General features: G+C 43.9%; 1 protein-coding gene across 5 annotated transcripts in view; it reads left to right on the top strand.

The window, feature by feature from the left end:
• RASAL2 (RAS protein activator like 2) overlaps positions 1-17,831 on the top strand; it is a 153,655-nt gene that overhangs the window by 27,829 nt on the left and 107,995 nt on the right. The window contains exon 1 of one of the 5 annotated variants that reach the window (XM_048943786.1): positions 1,382-1,644. The exons of 3 other annotated variants lie outside the window; for them this stretch is intronic. In XM_048943786.1, the coding sequence (XP_048799743.1) occupies positions 1,596-1,644 (49 nt within the window). In that variant the 5' untranslated portion in view covers positions 1,382-1,595. Of the gene's footprint in view, positions 1-1,381; positions 1,645-6,640; positions 6,923-17,831 lie in introns of those variants that run through there. One more of the 5 variants, XM_048943784.1, reaches the window with a different exon arrangement.

The following is a 17,831-nucleotide window of genomic DNA, read 5'->3' as shown; positions in this document are numbered from 1 at the left end:
CTCTTGCAAGGTATGGATCTGCACTGTTGTGGTAGGAGCTCCAAGCCCAAACGTGGCCTCTCATTTCATCGTTGGAGATGTTTTTGAATCCAAATGTTAGAGGTGGAGGTTGACCACAGGACCCACATAAATGACACACAGGAAAGAGCCTGTCTTTTCTGACCCTGCTTCTTCAATCCTGCATTCTGTGCCTTTGGGAATAGCAGAATTCAGTCTTACTTTACGTGCATGGCATGATTTGAGAATTGAGTTTGCCATGGAAGACAGAATGGGAAGAGGTGGTCTGTAGGACCTTTCAGTAGGCAGCCTTGCAGGACAATAAGAGGGACATGTGTTGAATAGTCACAGATATTCAGTGTTCCAGCTTTAGCAGAAGAAAACTTTTTATTACAGTGTTCTCAAATAGGGAAATAAAAATAGCACAAAGCTCTCTGAAAAGACGTGAGGTGGCAGCTCTTTCAGAAAGGCTGGGTTTTTTTTTATCATTTTTGAGCAAAGAACTGCCAAGCCATCGGCTTTCTTTTTGCTCAGCCTCTTGCTGGCCATTGTATCGTTTTGTCTGAGAAATCAGATTGCTGTCAGGCATTATTTCATTAGTGTTACCCACGAAGATAGTTGCTGGAGAGCTGGTGCAGTGATTTTGCTCTTCTGTGCAAAAGAAGTGGGTGCTGTGTGGTAGTGGTGTGTGCCAAGAGGTGGGAGCTGCTGCAGGTTAAACATCATTGCAAGCCATTTGAAGGCTGAAGGAGCCTGGAGCTGTGTGGGTGAGCGGAACATCTCTCCAAGCACAAGCAGGCTTCTTTTAAACATCAGAGAGGATGGCATTGCCTTCTGCCTCATCCCTGCATGCTCCTGCTGCCATCTGCCATTGCTGCTAGAAGCTGGTGGCTGCCGATGGCTGGTTTGGAGTCAGGACTGGAGTTCCAGCCACCAGCTCTTACATGGATCCAGGCTCAGTATCCCTGCCCCGTGCATGGGTTGGAGACAGTGGTGCTTTCCTGGGGGCTCGTTTTGGCATCTGCCTTTCTCTCTTTGCCTTCAGGACTGATGTGAAGTCTCTCCTACTGCTGCTCTGCTTACAAGGTGCTTTGTGCTGGAAATGAGGAGGCTCTCCAGAGGAGGAAGCAGTGTCTCCTGTTTGTCTTGAGTTATCCTATCATGACAATGGCTTCAGAATTTGCCTAATGTAAAAGCAAGGCTTAATCTGACGGGAAGATGTTTGTGTATTTAAAATAGTTACTTCTAGCCGGGACCACTCCCTGCTTTTGTCCTTCCCTGCCGGACTTTTCAGCTTCACTTGGCTAACATGAACTGCTTGTTTACACCAGAGATACTGGAGCATGAAGAAGGAAGTCGGTACATTTAGCACTGATTCAGTTCCAAGCTTCCTGTGCGTGTGCACACACGTGTGTGTGTGTGTGTGTGTGTGCAGGGAGTTTGCAGCCTCCTCCATCCAGAGCCCGTGCAGCCTCCACAGAAGCAGCAGCAGGACCGGCGCGGGCAGACGCAGGGGCTGGATGCTGGAGGGTTTTTAAAGCTCTTCCACCCAGTTTGATTCAGAGCAGGTTTAGACAACAACGGGTAAAAATTCTGGTATGGCAAGCCTGGTGAGGAAGATGCTAGTGCAGACAAAGCCATGGAGCGGTGAGTAGGAGAAACCTCTTGCTTGATGGAAAAGATAACTGAGCAGAAAGCATTCTTGTAGATGCCTACAAGCAGGCAGAGAGCTTTTGGGTTTTGTTGTTATATTCGTGTCCCATTTCCAGTGTGAGATGGCTACTTGGAAACGTCAAGAACTTTGTCCATTGGGAATGAGGTGATGAGAGGAGCGTGCCAGCCACTGGGCAGACTTCACTCCTAAGCCCATTCCTCAGCCTGCCCAGGATTTCTGCCTTGGCTTTTGGCTCTGTGACAGCAGCCGTCTGTGGACGTGGGATGGCTTTTTATTTGAGGGTTTTCATTTGTTGCTAACTGGGTTTCAGTAGGTTGTTCTGTTGCGTTGTTACAGAGATAGTTGTGTATTTGGGATTTTAAAACATTCCAGCCTGTGCCTGGGGTTTTTCATTTATATTTACAGTGTTTGTTCAACTCTTATTTGTGCAAATTAGAATAATTGTAGGGCTTGATTATATGTGGAGCTGGTGAGTGTTTTTAAGAGGCTGGCTTGGGAGTTCATTGTTGGATGTGTGTCTTCTCTGGTGTAGGTGTCCTTTCTTTATGCAGTGCAAAGCAAACATCATAAACTGCCACAGCAGGGAATGATTTTTACCTCCATGTATCCCAGGGAATCTGTCTGTAATAGAGTAGAAATCTACCCAATGGGATGGAGTGTGGGAGCCAGAATAGCCCCCCAGCAGGGAGCCTGCCCTGTGCTGATGGTAGGAGGTCCCAAGCTGAGCCTGGTGCCATCAGGCTCCAGGTGCATGCGGGTGCCCATGTTCTCAATGTGTGAGCCCCAGTGAACGGTTGTTCTTGGAAAATTGGGCTTCTGTGTGAATTACTCACTGCTGTTATTCTCTCCCCAAGCAGCAGTTTGTTTGGGGCTTATGGAGGGGATGGTGTAGACACAGATGTGAGCAGCATCTCTTGAATAGAAGCAATGGGCTGGATGTGCCAAGCACTGCTTTGGATTTTGCTGAGAAGGAGATTTTGTTGGAAGCTGGGATTCCCTTCTAGCCCAAATCTACTTGTCTCTCTTCATTTACTCACGGCTTCTTAGAAACCATGAATTTTCTGCCTCTAGGAAAAGCAGAGATGTCATCTGAAGCTGAGTAATCTCCTTTGATTACATTTTGACAGACATGGCACCAAATACGGAGAGCTGAAGCGGAGATCTCTTTGATCTCACGATAAATAACCTGGGACTCGGAGTAAATTAACCAACCTTTGCAAAAAGAACCAGAATTAAAATAAATACGGATTTCTTTCCTTGTTTCAGAGAGGAGGAGGCTGCAGTGATGGCAGTTTAAATCTCACTTGGCAAAAAGGCTGTTGAGAATTAATTTAGAGAGCCTTTTCTGTAGAGGAGTCCAGCGGCTATTAAACGAGTAGAGCAAACATTTACCTTGCATGGATTTCTTCAGAGCAGTTGTAGCCCATCAGTGTTTAAAAGTACAATTCTCTGATGACAGAAACGTGGCCAATAGGGAAACATGTAATAAACATCAGCTGGGTAACTTTCTGTATCTTTTCAGAGTCCCTGGAGAGGTTCTTTAGGCTTAAATCTCATTATTTACACTGCGGGGATGTGTGTTAAATGCATTTTTGAAAATAGGCCCAGGATGTTAGGAAGCTGGGGATGCTGGAATTGATATGAAGTGCAGCTGCTTGGAGGCTGGTTCTGGGGGATGTACCTGTGGGACAGCCATTTGCATAGGGCACGTGCATCCAGGCACCCTGTGTGAAGGTGTGTGCTTGGGTCAGTCTGGTTCCTGTATCTGGGGCTACAGGGATAGCTATGGCCTCTGGTTATTTCAGCTGCAGCTATATTCCATTTGCTTCAACTTCTTTTACTGACCCATCTGTGTGAATATGTTTGAGGTTGGTTGTGGAAAAGAGCTGGTGGGCTCTTTGAGTAGTGCTGGTGGAACTGAACATCGTAAGGTTTGGATCTTTATTTAACAGAGAGGTTATAAAGAGTGAAGGTCAAAGAAGACAAATGGCATTTTGCCAGCTTAGCAAATGCGGCTGTGTTTCTCCCCCCTCTCCTGAGATCCCTGTTGCTTTTAAAATGCTGTTTAATTTGGCTATCTGCTAGTCTACCGCTGCAGGAGAAAATGCAAATGACTGATTGGATTTGAGGTGAAACGAAAACAGCCTGAGCTAAAGAGGCATCTAAGTAAACTGAAATTGGCTCTTTGACATCGTTGTTTGCAATGTGAAATATAAAAAGACAAATGGTATGGAAAACCCAAAGCATTAAACAACAGCCAACTAACAAAGGCTTGTAGAGAAGCCCTTAGCTTAGCAGTATCCTTTGTTTTCTAACTATGAGCTATATTTCTTTTTAATTAATGCATGAAATGACACCTGTGAGTTCAGCTGCATCACTACAAAGGGTGCTGCCTTATCCTCTGCAGGCTATGTGAGGTGATGTTGGATGCGAGAAGGCGTTCAAGGAGAGTTTAAGTTGTCACATCAAAGCTCTCAAATAGCAAAAAGCAACAGCTTTAATGGCTGCACCATCAGAACGTGACTCCCTGTGGCAGGTGGATAATGATAGTCTCACAGAAATCTCTGCTACTTCACAGGAATTTCCAGGTACAAGGAACGTCTTTTATCTGAGAATGCCAATAGATAATACATGGGGGCCTTACAGTAAGTGGCCATACGTGAAATAGTACAGATTTTAAAGGCAATGTGCACAAAGTTACCATATCAGCCCCGTGACCAGGTGAGCTTCAGCCTTCACTTCATCACCTGAGTGCAGTGACATTTATGCTGCTGCTCAGTCGAGCGTGCTGCTGAGCTTATTGACTAACAGCAGCATTCTGTGCAGTGGGAATCCTGCAGTGTGGGTGTCAGGAGTATCCCAAGTCTGATTTGAGTGTATTAACACTGTGATTAACACAACTCTCCAGAAAGGAAAATGGTCATTAGGAAACCTTTTTAATTTCTAATATCGCTTGTTTCTGAAGATGCCTTCTGTGACAAGTACAGCTCTGTTCTTTGTGCTATCTGTCTTTGTGTCTATCTGCTCCTCGCTACAAATAACCGCAGGGCTGTGGCAAAGCAGGTATTTCTTTGTTCAGCTTTCTGAATCTCCCAGTTCTCTCGTCTTAAGGTTTGAAGGATGTTTCTAACACCAAGCGTGTTGTGCGGCTCTTTTCCTTTCCCCACAGCAGCTCTCCACTGCTACCACTATGTAAATGAACACCAACTATTGCCAATGGTGCAAAGGCTCTGAGCGTTCAGGTTCCCGTGTCAAGGTTTTTGGTTGTTATCATGATTAAATTTGCAATCCTGAGGGTTGTTATCAGATAACAGCGAGGCAGAGAATTCATTTTGAAAATGAGGTTTCCAATCTTAGTAGGGCCTGAGAGGAGAGAGCAAAAGGGGTGGTAGCTGAGGTAGAAGGAAGAGGAAATTTAAACTTTGAGTTAATACTGAAAGTTGCTTTGGGGCGGAAAGTTATAATTAGGCAAGTCAAAAATACAAACATACGTCAGTGATTAATTTCCTGCTTGTGTCTCTTGTCTTTAAAGCATAAAAGTGCCAATCTGAATCTTTTGACATTGCCAGTTAATTTCTGGGGCAGTCGTGGGCAGTGGCAAGGCTCTTCCCCAAGCTGAATTCAGTTTTTTCCTGAGCAAGGGCTCAGAAATAACCACTTGTATGAAATTGCAGCTTTCTAGCTGTCAGATTTCATGAGCTCTACAGAAATGGTCCAATTGGCACAGCCAGGTAATGGTGATAATGGTAAAGCTGCGACTGGATGTCCTTGCTGCTCTGTACTGTGCTCAGAATCCCTGCAGTTAGGGGCAGACATAATAAGTACCTCTGCTTATTCCTCCCCTGCTCTTCCCCTTTGTACTGTGTGCCATGTTTCATGGCTCCGCAGTTCTGAGCGTTAAATACAAGTTTATGCCCTCATTTTCTTTTGTGAGAAATGGCGTTGCGTGCTGCTAATCTCTTTTGTGTTGCCTCACTTGTTTTCATTCTGCTTAATTTTCCCAGTAGTACAGTTTGTGGCAATTGGCTTCAGTTATTTTAGTAGGAATCCTATTGTATCACATTTAATAATAGAAAAGGATGTGAGAGCAGGGTGGTTTTTTCCTTGGCAGAATTACCCTGAAGTTGCCACCTTCTGGTTCATTCAGAAATTCCCTTAACCATGCAATATGTAGAGACATTAATGGTAAAGGAGCTGATGCTCTCCTTTTTATACTGCTTTCATTGCTAGCTTTAAAAGGTGTTAAAAAGAGAAGACGTGAATTGGTGTTAGACTGGGTTTGTGTTGTTTTTTTGGTTTTTTGTTTTTCTTTGTGGTATGTATTGATTTACAGTTCATTTGATAGTCGGCAGCTGTGATCTTAAGGAGGACCTTTAGAAATGGGCTGAAATCAAAGACATGTATATGGATGAATGCTCCCGTTAGTTTCAGCAAAACATAATCTCTCAAATTCCCTGTGGATTGGAATGGAATGGGTATGAGCTGCTCAGCCGTGAAAAATGCAGTGAATGCAACAGAAAAGACCCTTTGGTTTGATCCATCTATCGATTGTGTTTGATGGCTGTCAGGTGGGGAGAGCAGAGGGGAGAGGGGGAAAGTAACAGAAAAAAAAGAGTAGGTAGAGGGATAGAGGGCAGATGGGAAACTGAACTTTTCTTCCAGTAGATTTGATAATGGGATTCTGAGTAAGGAATCGATGTGCAATCTGTATCAATCTTGTTCTATTTCTGAAAACCTTTTTTAGGTTTGAAATTCCACTGTAGACTGATTTCATTGGCAGAGTCACTTCAAGAGGAACGTGTGCTTTCTCACCGTCGGTTAGCCTTCCTAAATGATGGGTTTGTAAACCTGCAGTCACTGAACTGAAAGGTTTAAAAAGCTTGGAGCACCAAAATGCTCCCACCAAGGCAGCCTTGGAGTCAGAGCTCCTGCAGGGTGCAAGGGCCTGGTGTCAGTAAGGCGTTTTGGATCTGAAAATCTGTATTTACTGCAGGGTTGTAAATATAGAGAGCATAATTGGCTGTTCTGAAGCACTTTGGAAGTGGGAATGCTGAGTCAGGCCTTGAAGCAGTAATTGAGCACCTGGTGGAAAGCAGGGCCAACCCAGGGGAACTCAGATGTATGCAATGAACCTGAGTGACCAGAAGGGTTGGAGCCAGGATCCACCCCTTTCCAGCCCTCATTTAAGAGTGGGCAGTGGAGGTGAGGGTATCTTGTTGGAGATCTTTCCATACCTGAGGCTTTCTGAAGGTAAGTGGCTTTTTTTCCCTTTGTTTCCATGCCTGTTGTATTTCAGCAAACCCTTACTTGCTACAGCTTAGGGCTTTGCTACTCTGCTATCTGCTGCGCTTTCCATTGTGTTACAGTTTTGGCATCAAGAACTTATTGTTGATATTTGATGTTAATGTTGCTTTTTGGATAGTGGGGTGGAGCAAGGCTGTTAGAGCCTGAGTCCCAGTCTTTGGTAATGAGACCCTTGACTTCATCTGGTGGCCGTGTGGTGTCTGGTAGCTGAATACGTTGCTCTTTGTGGAAGTTATGAATGTAACAAGCTGTGACCCAAGTCATCTTAGTAGTGAAATAAGCAGATGTTCTAAAGCTCCTTGTTGAGAAAGCATATTCTGATGCTGGAAACAAACCTGTTCTGAGTACATCCTATGCATTTCTGGTGTGCATCAGTTGTAAGGGAGAAGCTGAGAAGAAGGTCCAACAGGTTTGATTAAAACACTAATATGCACATTTAAAAAAAAAAAAGTAAAAAATAAAGCAAAATGGCTCGAGCCATATTAAACTCATAAGGTGATTTGTCTAGGATAATCTTGAGGATTGTCTTATTTTTAATTGCAGGAAATTATGTTCCTTGAGGGGTTTATATTTTAAGAAGATAAGCTCTGATTTATCCCCCATATATATATATATTATATATATATATTATATATATATATATATATATATATATATATATAAAATATATATATTTCTCCTCTGTCCCACAGTTCATTCCATAGTAGTGGCCAGTTTTCTTCTGTTGGGCTTTTTCATTATTATTATTTTTAGACTAGTGACAAAATGAAAGGACCTGGTAGGCTTGATAGTTTTTTGGATGACAAGAACTTGCTTTTGTTTTGGTTTCAGTTGTCCTTATGTCTCTATGTGTTTTTGTACAGAAAGGTGATTTTTGGACCGTGTTGGTGGAGTTTGTGTCAATTGCACGATGGTAAAACCATACGACTTCTCCCTGAGCTAGAAGCTGTGTCTTAGTCCAGTGAGGGTTTGGGGTGTGATGGGGAGCAGCTGAGGGAATGCAATGGATGAGTGTGGAGAAGAGGAGCTCAGGGGGGGCCTCACTGCTCTACAGCTCCTAAAAGGAGGTTGCTGGGAGGTTTGGGGTCGGCCTCTGCTCCCAGGTAACAGTGATAGGATGAGAGGGGTTGGCCTCAAGTTGTGCCAGGAAATGTTCAGGTTGGGTATGAGGAGAAACTTCTCAGAGCGGTGATGCAGTGGCACAGGCTGCTCGGGGAGCAGTGGGGTCACCGTCCCTGGAGGTGTTCAGGAACTGGAGATGCGACATTGAAGGATGCGGTCAATGCACGTGGTAGGGATGGGTTGAGGTTGGCTTGTGGATCTTAGAGATCTTTTCTAGCCTTTATGATTTTGCTCTCTGTATTCTCCAGGAGTCACTTATGGCCAGCAAGGTTGCAATTTACAATGCTCCCAAAAGCAGCTCGGGTTTGGTTTGGTGCTCACCCTGTGCTTTAGGCCATGGCGGTGGCTGCAGGGTCCTCTGTGGAGGTGCCTCACTCACCCTGAGGTCCCAACTGAGTTTTCCTCTGCTTAAAAATAAAAGGAATGAGTTAAACTGGGGTGGGAAGTTGCATGCTGTCCAGGCAGCATAGTCAAGCTTCTGCCAAGCTGATCTAGAACTTCATCTCTATTTGTGGCATTCCTGTGAGATCTGACGTTGGCATTATCCTGCTCCATCCCAGCACGGAGGGGACAGGAAGCAAAGGCCTTGTATTTAATCTATCGTGGCAGTGGTGGGAATACCAAACTGGGAGGATTTCCTGGATGTTCTTGTTTTTTTGGAAAGGAGAAAACAAAACTTGACAACAAAAAAGCCCTTGTTCTCCCAGCCTCTTCCCTTGCTGCTCCATGCCATGTCTGTGCTCATCACCCGCCCGGGCGGGACGTTTCCAGGCTGCTTTTTGAAGATATTTATAAATAAGTTGAGCTCCATCTGTTTTTTTTGTGGTTTGTTTTCTTGTTTTCCCTCAAATGATTTCTTTACCGTAAGTCATTGTAGTTGTGCGTAATTGATCCACTTGTGGCAACTTGCAGCTAGCAAGGGAAGTCACAGGTGGTTTAGGCTTGTGCTGCATCGGGAATGGAGAAAAGGGGATAGAAGAATGGTCTGACAATAACCTGAGCAATGATTGCTTTGGAGAGAAACTTGTAAAAATCATATCCTAGGATGGCCTGGGTTGAAAAGGGCCAAAGTGATCATCTGGTTCAACTCCCTGCTCTGTGCAGGGTCACCAACCAACAGACCGGGCTGCCCAGAGCCACATCCAGCCTGGCCTTGAATGCCTGCAGGGATGGGGCATCCACAGCCTCCTTGAGCAACTTGTTCATGTATCATAATAACATAATTTAGTTTTAACTTGTCCTGAAACGGTAAGAATAAACGTGCTATGTATCTTTCATGAACTGTAATAGAGTATGAAATAGCAGGCAGAGATTTCTCTCTAGCCTTGTTCGGCCCAGCAAAGTCAAGCTTTATTTTTATAAATATCAAGATCAAGAAGGGGGCAGGTACTTTGTCATATTTTTTAGTAAGGAAGAGAAGTACTTCAGTGCTGCTCCTTTCCCATATGTTATGGTTATGAGCTGTGTACTTCAGTAGGCTTCAAAAAAAGTCAAACTTTAAGGCTCCATGTCTTCAATTTTTAGGTTTTGCTTCCCAACATGAATGAGGTCGGTTCTTGTTGACATTCCTGCATGCTTTGGGGAAAGAAGGTGAAATAGGAATACGTGGCTGGATGTGTGCTACAGCCAGGGGCATCTGTGATGGAAAGCTGTCTGTTGTCAATGGCATGGGGAGGGAGCGTGCTCTGAGCACAAGATTAGGATAATGCTGCAGCATGGGCTTAAAAACCTGGAAAAGATAATGCTGCATTAATTTACACAGCTTAATTTCTGCAGCACAATGGCAGAACACAACTAGTAATACTCCAAAAATATAACCCTGACTCAAAGAACTTTCTCCTTTTCCCCTCATTCCCCCTCCTTCCCTCATTTCCTGCTCGGACACCCAAAGTCTGAAACTCAGAAGGGTTTTTGAATGGGATTTTTTTTTTTTTCCCATGCCTTCATTTAAAAAAAAAAAAAAATCCACCCTGTTTCTGAGGCTGTGACTCAGTGCTGCGGTGCCTATCTGCCTTGTGTCAGGACTTGGGCTGTCTGTGGGAAGCAGAACACATGCATACCCGAGGCGTGATGCAAGTTTTGAAGTTGCCCCAAGTGCACTGGGAGCATCGCATGTGCAGATCACACTGTGGCTGGCAGCCACAGCCCCCCTGCCTTGCAGGGCCTCCTGCAGCTGCACAGGCATTTGGGTAACGAGGTAAACAGTAAATAGGGGAAGGCTGTCACATTCTAAAATGCCACTGTTGTTGGTTTGAGGGTTCTCTTGTCTTAAAAGCCTATATTTAGATTTGGCAATGAGATTTATCGCAATAATCGGGGCATTGTTTAAACAAGGTCACTGATGCGTGTGTGTTTATCTCTGCTGAACCAGATTGCTTATTTGAAGTAGAAATACCTCCAAAAATATTATGCAGAGCTATTGAAAGCTTGCGTACTCCACTCCTGCAGCATGTGGTCTTTATTAGAAAATAGCTGCAATTATTCACGTTCAGTTTTGCAGATTTAAGTCCTGAGAGATTTAAACATAAAACAGCGGAGATTTGATTACATCCTGGTTTTATGTCTGACTGCTATACGAGCGTTTTGTATGTGTAAATCTTTTTATGAAGCACAGGCTGTGATTTGTTACTAAGTGGAGACACATGAATGCCATGCAGTCAGCTGCAATAGGGATGCACGTGCTCATTAGCTTGGTCTAGCTTCAGTGGTTGCTCATGCAGTTATAAAAACCAGCAAAGCTTTGTGTGTTTTATTTACAGCAAATATTTGCTTTTTGAGTGGATGGCTTGAAGCTTCAGGATACAATTTCAGTGTCAGATATGATTGCAGGCAAGGATTCTGATCCACTTGGTAAGGATGGAGCGCAGTTTACTGACAATACTGCGTGGTCACAGCAAGCACAGTAGGTAATGACTTGTTTTTAGTGACAAAGCGATTAAATACAAGCCCTGAAATATACTCACATTGTTGTTTGTTTATTTGCACAAGAGTGCGTGGGAGAAGAGTGTATTGGTTGAAACTCTCCCATGAACTTGGTCACTGCTGGGTGCTGGTAGGTGATTCCACTGGCCTGGCAGTAATGTGCGCTGCCAACAATTAATGGCTTCCTTTTGAAACCTTCTTTGCTTGGTGTGATGGCTACAATAGTAGCAGCCTGAAGTGGCAAATATACCCTCAGATAGTTATGTAAGCAAAAAATGTTTCAGAAATATCATCTGGAGAAGCTATGCAAGAGCATAAGGTATAATTTCTCCTATTCTTTCAGTTAAAATTTCCATTTATGCGATGGAAATAATTGAGAATATTGTCAGAGAGGTTGCTGAGCTCTGCCTGCCTGCAGAAAGGGCTGGCCTGCAAAAGGGGCGGTTTTCTCATGCGTAAGCTGGTGTTTGCACCTAATGAAACAAAACCTATGTCCTTCTGGAACCTAGAAAAGAAGTCATCTCTGGGCAGAGAGCTGCCTCAGAAAGGTGGTTTTAATGGTGGCAGACCTTGCTGGGAATGTGATGGCATGTGTGTTGTGTGATTCCTTTCTCGCGATATCCAATTCTTTTTAGTTTCTTAGGTGTGTGCATCTGTCACAAATTTGTTCCATAATTAGGTTCTAAGAGACAATTCCTTCCATCCTTCCATCTACTCTTTGTTCTGTCCTTCCATCCTTTGTTCTTCTCTCTTCAAAGCCTGATATTATCCCGCATCTTTCTCTTTTTTAGGAGTGCCTCTTTCATACTCTGCCATCAAACACAATTTCTACAAGGTGTGCTTCACACTGCTGCTAGTACCAAGGTCCCAGCACTGATACATGCTCATGTCTACGCTTTCATAGGATAGCCTGGATTGGAAGGAACCACAAGGATCATCAGATTCCAACCCCCTTGCCACAAGCAGGGTTGCCAGCCACCAGATCATATTGCCCAGGGCCCATCCAACCTGGCCTTGCTCAGCCCTTGGCTTTTGCACCGCTGTCCTTTTGCGTGGACTGTAGGGAACGTTTCTGGTCAGAAGGCCATTGCCATTGAATAACTGCTCTTTTTCTTTCCTCACTTCTTTTTTTCTCCTCCTCCTTGTTTATAATATGATGAAAGTTTAATATGGAACTCATGCACAGCTCTGATTTACTATCAATTGTTTTCTTTAGCTTGCTGATTTTATTATATGATCTGGAAGGGCTGTGATTTGGGTGTTAGGCTAATTCTCCTGCAGCTCAAGGAATTTCACTGCCTAACTTTGGAGCCTGAAATTGATTTGGATTTGTGTGTTCCTCCTGTTGGTTGCACAGCCAACTCTTACTGCCAGTCCTGAGCAAATGCTTCTAATACTTGTGTGTGCAGGTTCAGAGCACTGCTTGTGGTTGGTCTGACAGGTACAAATACTGCTGAGTGTCAGGTCTGCATGAGCCCCTGTGCAGACAGGACACAAAGCTTACCAGAAGCTCACGTGTGGCTTTGGTGATTTCAGAAATTAGACTTATGTGCTGATGCTTCTTGATGCATGGATTCTATAGAAGTGCATCTTGGGTGCTGAATACTGCAGTATGTTTTGGGTTGTGAAAGCTTTTTCACTGACTGAGCTTTTAAGAAGCCTTGCTAGTTTGGCTGTCCTATCATTGTTACCCTGGAGCACAGGCTCACCTCGCCACAGCCTCCCTTCAGGCAGTTGGAGAGTGATGAGGTCTCCCCTGATCTCCTCTCCTCCACGCTGCCCCATTGCATTCCCTCAGCTGTTCCACATCTCACTTGTACCCCAGACCCCTCACAGCACTTCTGCCCTTCTCTGGTCACGCTCCAGGACCTCAGTGTCTTTCTTGCAATGTTGCTGAAGTTTGTTCCGTGTTTATCCCATAGTAGTGTGCTGATATACAGTGATGCTGGAGAGTATTGCAGATTACTGGTGGCTGTCTCTTGCTGATCGTTGGCTTTCCTGCAGGATTTCCAGTATTTTAAATAATAAAATAATAAAGCAGTGTTTTAAAATTTACAGGGCTAGCATTGCATGAAGGACTTGATGAAATTAAGGTTGTTTGTTCATTCTAAGGCTGTTTTAGGGAAGAGAACAAAAAAAGGCCAACGAATGTAGCAAGCAGGTAGGAAAAAATGTATAGAATGAAATCATGAACCAAGTTACTAGTTAGTCATCAGAAGAAAGCCTTCTGAATCATCTTTCTTTTTCTAATTATAAATATGGATGTGTATGAAGATTTATATTCAGCCTTCCCCTGTATGCCCAGGGAAGAAGAGGGTTGCATGGCTGCTGCTTAGGTGGCTGGGAGCTGCAGGCTACCTTCTTTTGGGCTGCGAGATGGGCTCTCACGTGGCCTGCTAGTAACATGCTCACCACTTTTTTTCCTCCCCTTGTCCTCAATCAGCCTATATTTGAATACCAAAGCTGATATAGGTCCTGTTTTTTTTGCTGTTTTTTTTTTCTTTTTTTTTTTTTTTTTGCAGCAGTGTGCACTGAGGATGTGGTCCTTGACAGTTCTATAAAAATAAAGGGTGAAAAGCTTGAATATATACATCTGCTATTTGAGCACAGTTGCCAAGGCCATTGTTGAGATGTTTATGCATTAGCTTGCCTAAATAGTGTGATTACTTTTCCTCTTAGCTATGTTAAGGTTGCACTTAGTTTGATTCATGCTGTGGCAGCATTGAGCAATGCTGCATTCTAGTAAAAAGGTTGCAAGAATAATGCTTCTCTTTTTTTTAATCTTGACAAAAATCTTGAACACTTCAATTCTAAAAAAAATTGGGGGATGGGAAGGTAAATTTGCTCGTTGAAAAGCAGCACCATTAAAAAGGTGAATCAGTGGGTTGCTTATGATGCTTAAAGGGATGCTTAGCCCGACCTATAGGCTTGAAGAAGTGGATGTTAGAGAATAAGGAGGTTTGGTTTTTGGGATTTTTTTTTTTTTAATAGTCAAAAGATAGTCCTGCAAAAATTATCAGTGAAGTTAGTTAATGATCTTGTCTTCCTTCAGGAGCTGAAATTCAGCATCAGTAGTTCAGAAGGATTTCCTCTTCACTCTAAACCCTGTGTGCGTCAGTGGCTTCCTAGCATGGTAAGCCCAGAGGAGCCAGCCCTGCAGGACAGCTGTCACTCACTGCTAAGGATTTCGGGCTTGTCCAGCCCAGAGACTTGTGGCTGCAGCTCTGTAAACTAGAAGGCAGTGCTGCCAGTCAACACCAATGAATCTTTTTGCTGTTCTTTCTGTGCTGCAGAATAGTTGCCAGTATTTGCCTTCAGGTTATATGTTTGTTTATTTGCACCAGCACGTGTTTCCAAAATACGTGGCTGCTTGGGGTGCTGTTGCTCACAGCTGTGTGTGGGCTTGCTGCGCTTCTGAGCGCACTTAGCTGGCGTCTGCAGGTACGTTTTTATGGCCCTCAAATCTTGGCACGAGCCATGTTTTGTCGACAACAAAGAAGATTGCTAGTGAAATTAAAATCTGGCATCACCGTTCTACAGGTTTGTTCTTGATGTACTGAAATGGGATTTTCTTACTAACTTTTCTTGGCACTGATCCAGAGCCCAGTGTTTTATAAATCTGTATAAACAGTCTCTGCTCAGTTGTTGGGGCTGTAGCAGCTTCTCACTTGGTTCACAGGAACAGCATGGAAAAAGGAAGGCAGGAAACTTTCAAGTGGGGAATTTCATGGAATCATAGAATGGCCTGTGTTGAAAAAGGCCATAATGATCACCTAGTTTCAACCACCCTGCTATGTGCAGGGTCGCCAATCAGCAGACCAGGCTCATCCAGCCTGGCCTTGAATGCCTCCAGGGATGGGGCATCCAAGACCTCCTTGGGCAACCTGTTCCAGTGCCTCACCACCCTTTGTGTGGAAAAACTTCCTCCAAGTCTGTATCAGTGGGGCAATGGCAGAAGTTTTGCCAGGAGGTTAGAGAGCAGATGTGTTTAGGACCTTTTCACTACCTTCCTTCAGAAAGCAGACCGCTGTCCCTCCTCATCATGCAGGTTTGAGTTGGTGGTTATCCATCTTTTGCTGTAGTGAAGATAAGGACTTGGAAATGCAATGTGATGGCAGTACAGCAGTTACAGGGTGCCTCAGCACAGGAGTGTCACAACAGATCATAAAAAATAGGTGCTGTCCGGTATGTAGATGTGCCAGTGTCACTATTTAGCTCATTTGTAGATGCACTGCATTCTCAGCATAGTGCTAGGGAGAGCAGCCTGTGTTTTTGGGACAGGTTCTGGGACTAGTGAGCTTCCTGTGCAGTCACTGAGGCACATTCCCAGCTCTTGCTCTTGGGGACTCTAATTTGGACTCAGTAAACTATCAGTATTCTAGACATACCAATTCTACTTTCAGCAAGCCTCAGTCTTTGAGTCACTGTGATCCCAAATGCTACAGAGATACCATTTCATTTGTTCTCTGTGTAACACAGTGCACTAAGCATGAAGTAGTCAGGTACATGGGTGCGTGCAATTCCAAGGAGAAGTGATACTCACCTGCAGGAAATGTTGGTAGGGGGGAAACAGATGCGTGTTGGTGATAGGGGATGGGAAGGGGATGTTAAGTCATTAATTACTAAGCCTTGCATAAACAGAACTTAATAGTTTGAAAAGTCTGTAATTTAAAGGGAAGGAAAAATCTTTCATCTTCTGCTGCGCTGTTTAGCTAAGTGTCAAATTGGATCAACTGGAAGAGTTTTGTGATGATTTCTGCTTTATATATTGATTACTTCTCCATGGATGGTGCCAATGTGGTGAGCGTTGGACTGGTGTTGAAGGGGAAAGGCGCTAAAGGGATCCAGGCTGAAAAGTCAGGGGTGGCTGACCAGCCCAATCACTTCTGGTTAGTCGGGGGAGGATGCAGGGTGCAATGTGATTCACTTCTCCATGCACTGAAGAACCTGTTCATTAGCTGGTAGCTGGGAATGCAACCTGGAATCTTCTGCAAAGACTTTCTGAACCTCTGTGGTTGTGATTTCAAGGAGAGGACTTGGTCAAAGTCCCAAGTATGGAGAATGAGCCTTCAGGGATGGCGGTAGGGGTTTGGTGCTTTCTTCTTTCATTTCACTCTGCTCTACCCCCACTTCCCCCTCCTGGAAAATATTTTAGAAAATGAGAAGCTGGTAAGTTTGTGCTTGGTCCAAAACTAATTTTAAATGGAGTAGTTCAATCATGGAAGGTTTCAATTCATCTTTTTCTCAGTGTAAGCTGTACTAAAGATGAACCCAAACGTTGCGCTTTAGCGCGTGCCTTTATTCAAACACAAGACAGCTTTCCGAGCGAGGCAGTGTTAAAAGTTTTTGTCATCAGAGACACATTCTCCCTCCAGCTGCTTGGCAATGCTGCTTTTGTTTTCTCTGTTGTTATTATTTTTTAATTGGCTGCTGGTATTTATTAAGCAGCGGATAGCGTGAGGGATTTCTGAACTCCATGCAGCAGAGCTGTGTAGGATTTTTGGAAAGCTGAATGGTGGAGAGAGGACTTCCCACACAGGAGTCTGCTGCCAAAGAATTATCTTCGTATGCTCAGTGAAAACGTAATGCTGCTTGTGTCAGTTTTCTGTGAAATGTTGTTATAAATTTAGGCAAGATTGTTTACCCAATGTAATGCTAAAGCTGGAATACAGTTATATTTCAGTCTAGCAAATCTGCATTTTTGGCATAAATTACTTAGATATCTAGGAACAGCGAAATATATGCTGTTAAACATGTCAAATCAGATGATTAAGTGACTTGATTGTTAGGAAGAAAATAGTAATTTTCTGAAAAGGCTTAATGAATGATGTGGCACAATGATCTGCAAGCATACTGAAGCAAAAAAACAAAAAAAACACCACCACCTTTCTTGAAGAAAATTTGCCAGTCGAGGAGCACGTTTTTATGCAGTAGGTAATAAAAGCAGGAGCATGAGTGAAAATATTCCAGCAAATTGACAAGCTCCTTTCCTCCTGTACAATTATTTTCCCTGCTGGCGGCCGAGTGGGTGGCTCTGTGTGGTTGGTGACTGTGCGGTGTGCCAGCAGTCACTGGGCAAGGTGACTGCTTTGTGATAGCTGACCGTGCAAATGCTTCCCAAGATAAGCTGCTGCTCCGAAACAACTCGAGCTTTCACACAGGGACCTTGGATCAAGGAGAGAGCGGCTCTGTTACATGGATTACCTTTTTGCATCTCACTTGGAAACGAGATGCTGAAGCCAAGTGAGGTTTTACCTGGCTGATGTTGGGTGAGGATAGATGAAGGCTTTGTTTGGGCCTTATCCTGTCTGTGTTTGATGTGCAGAAGGAAGAAAGGATCCGGTTTGACTTGTAGCCCAAGCTAAAATATTTGAGTTAACAGTTTAAAAGAATTGGCTAGTTTGTAGACTAAGCAAACTTGTGTGTCAGTGGTTTTATATCAATAATGTGCAAGCCTCATGCCTTATTTAGAGCTCCTTTGAGAAAGACCATTTTGTCCCCTGTGTAGCACCCAGGGAGATCCCTGCTCAGTGAAGGCAATCTTTTTCTTTGATCAAGGAATGTGTTCATCTGAGCAATGGCGACAAGAAATCAAAAATGAAATCAAAAGTTGAAAGCGAAGACCTTTCTGACATTATTTGAGCTTAAACTGTGGCTTTGATGTTCTCAAGCTCCTTGTTGAGTGCTTAATGAAGCCTGTGTTTTTGTGTGAGTTCCATATAGAACTGCTGCCCAAGCCTTGGCCACACCGATAACAAGGATTTAAAGTGGAAATTCACTCATAAGGGGTTTTGCATGGTGTGACAGTCTG

This window comes from Lagopus muta, chromosome 5 (assembly GCF_023343835.1).
Source record: "Lagopus muta isolate bLagMut1 chromosome 5, bLagMut1 primary, whole genome shotgun sequence".
NCBI classification, from domain to species: Eukaryota; Metazoa; Chordata; class Aves; order Galliformes; family Phasianidae; genus Lagopus; species Lagopus muta.
The sequence above is the reverse complement of the archived record's forward strand: the minus strand, read 5'-3'. Positions and strand labels throughout refer to the sequence as shown.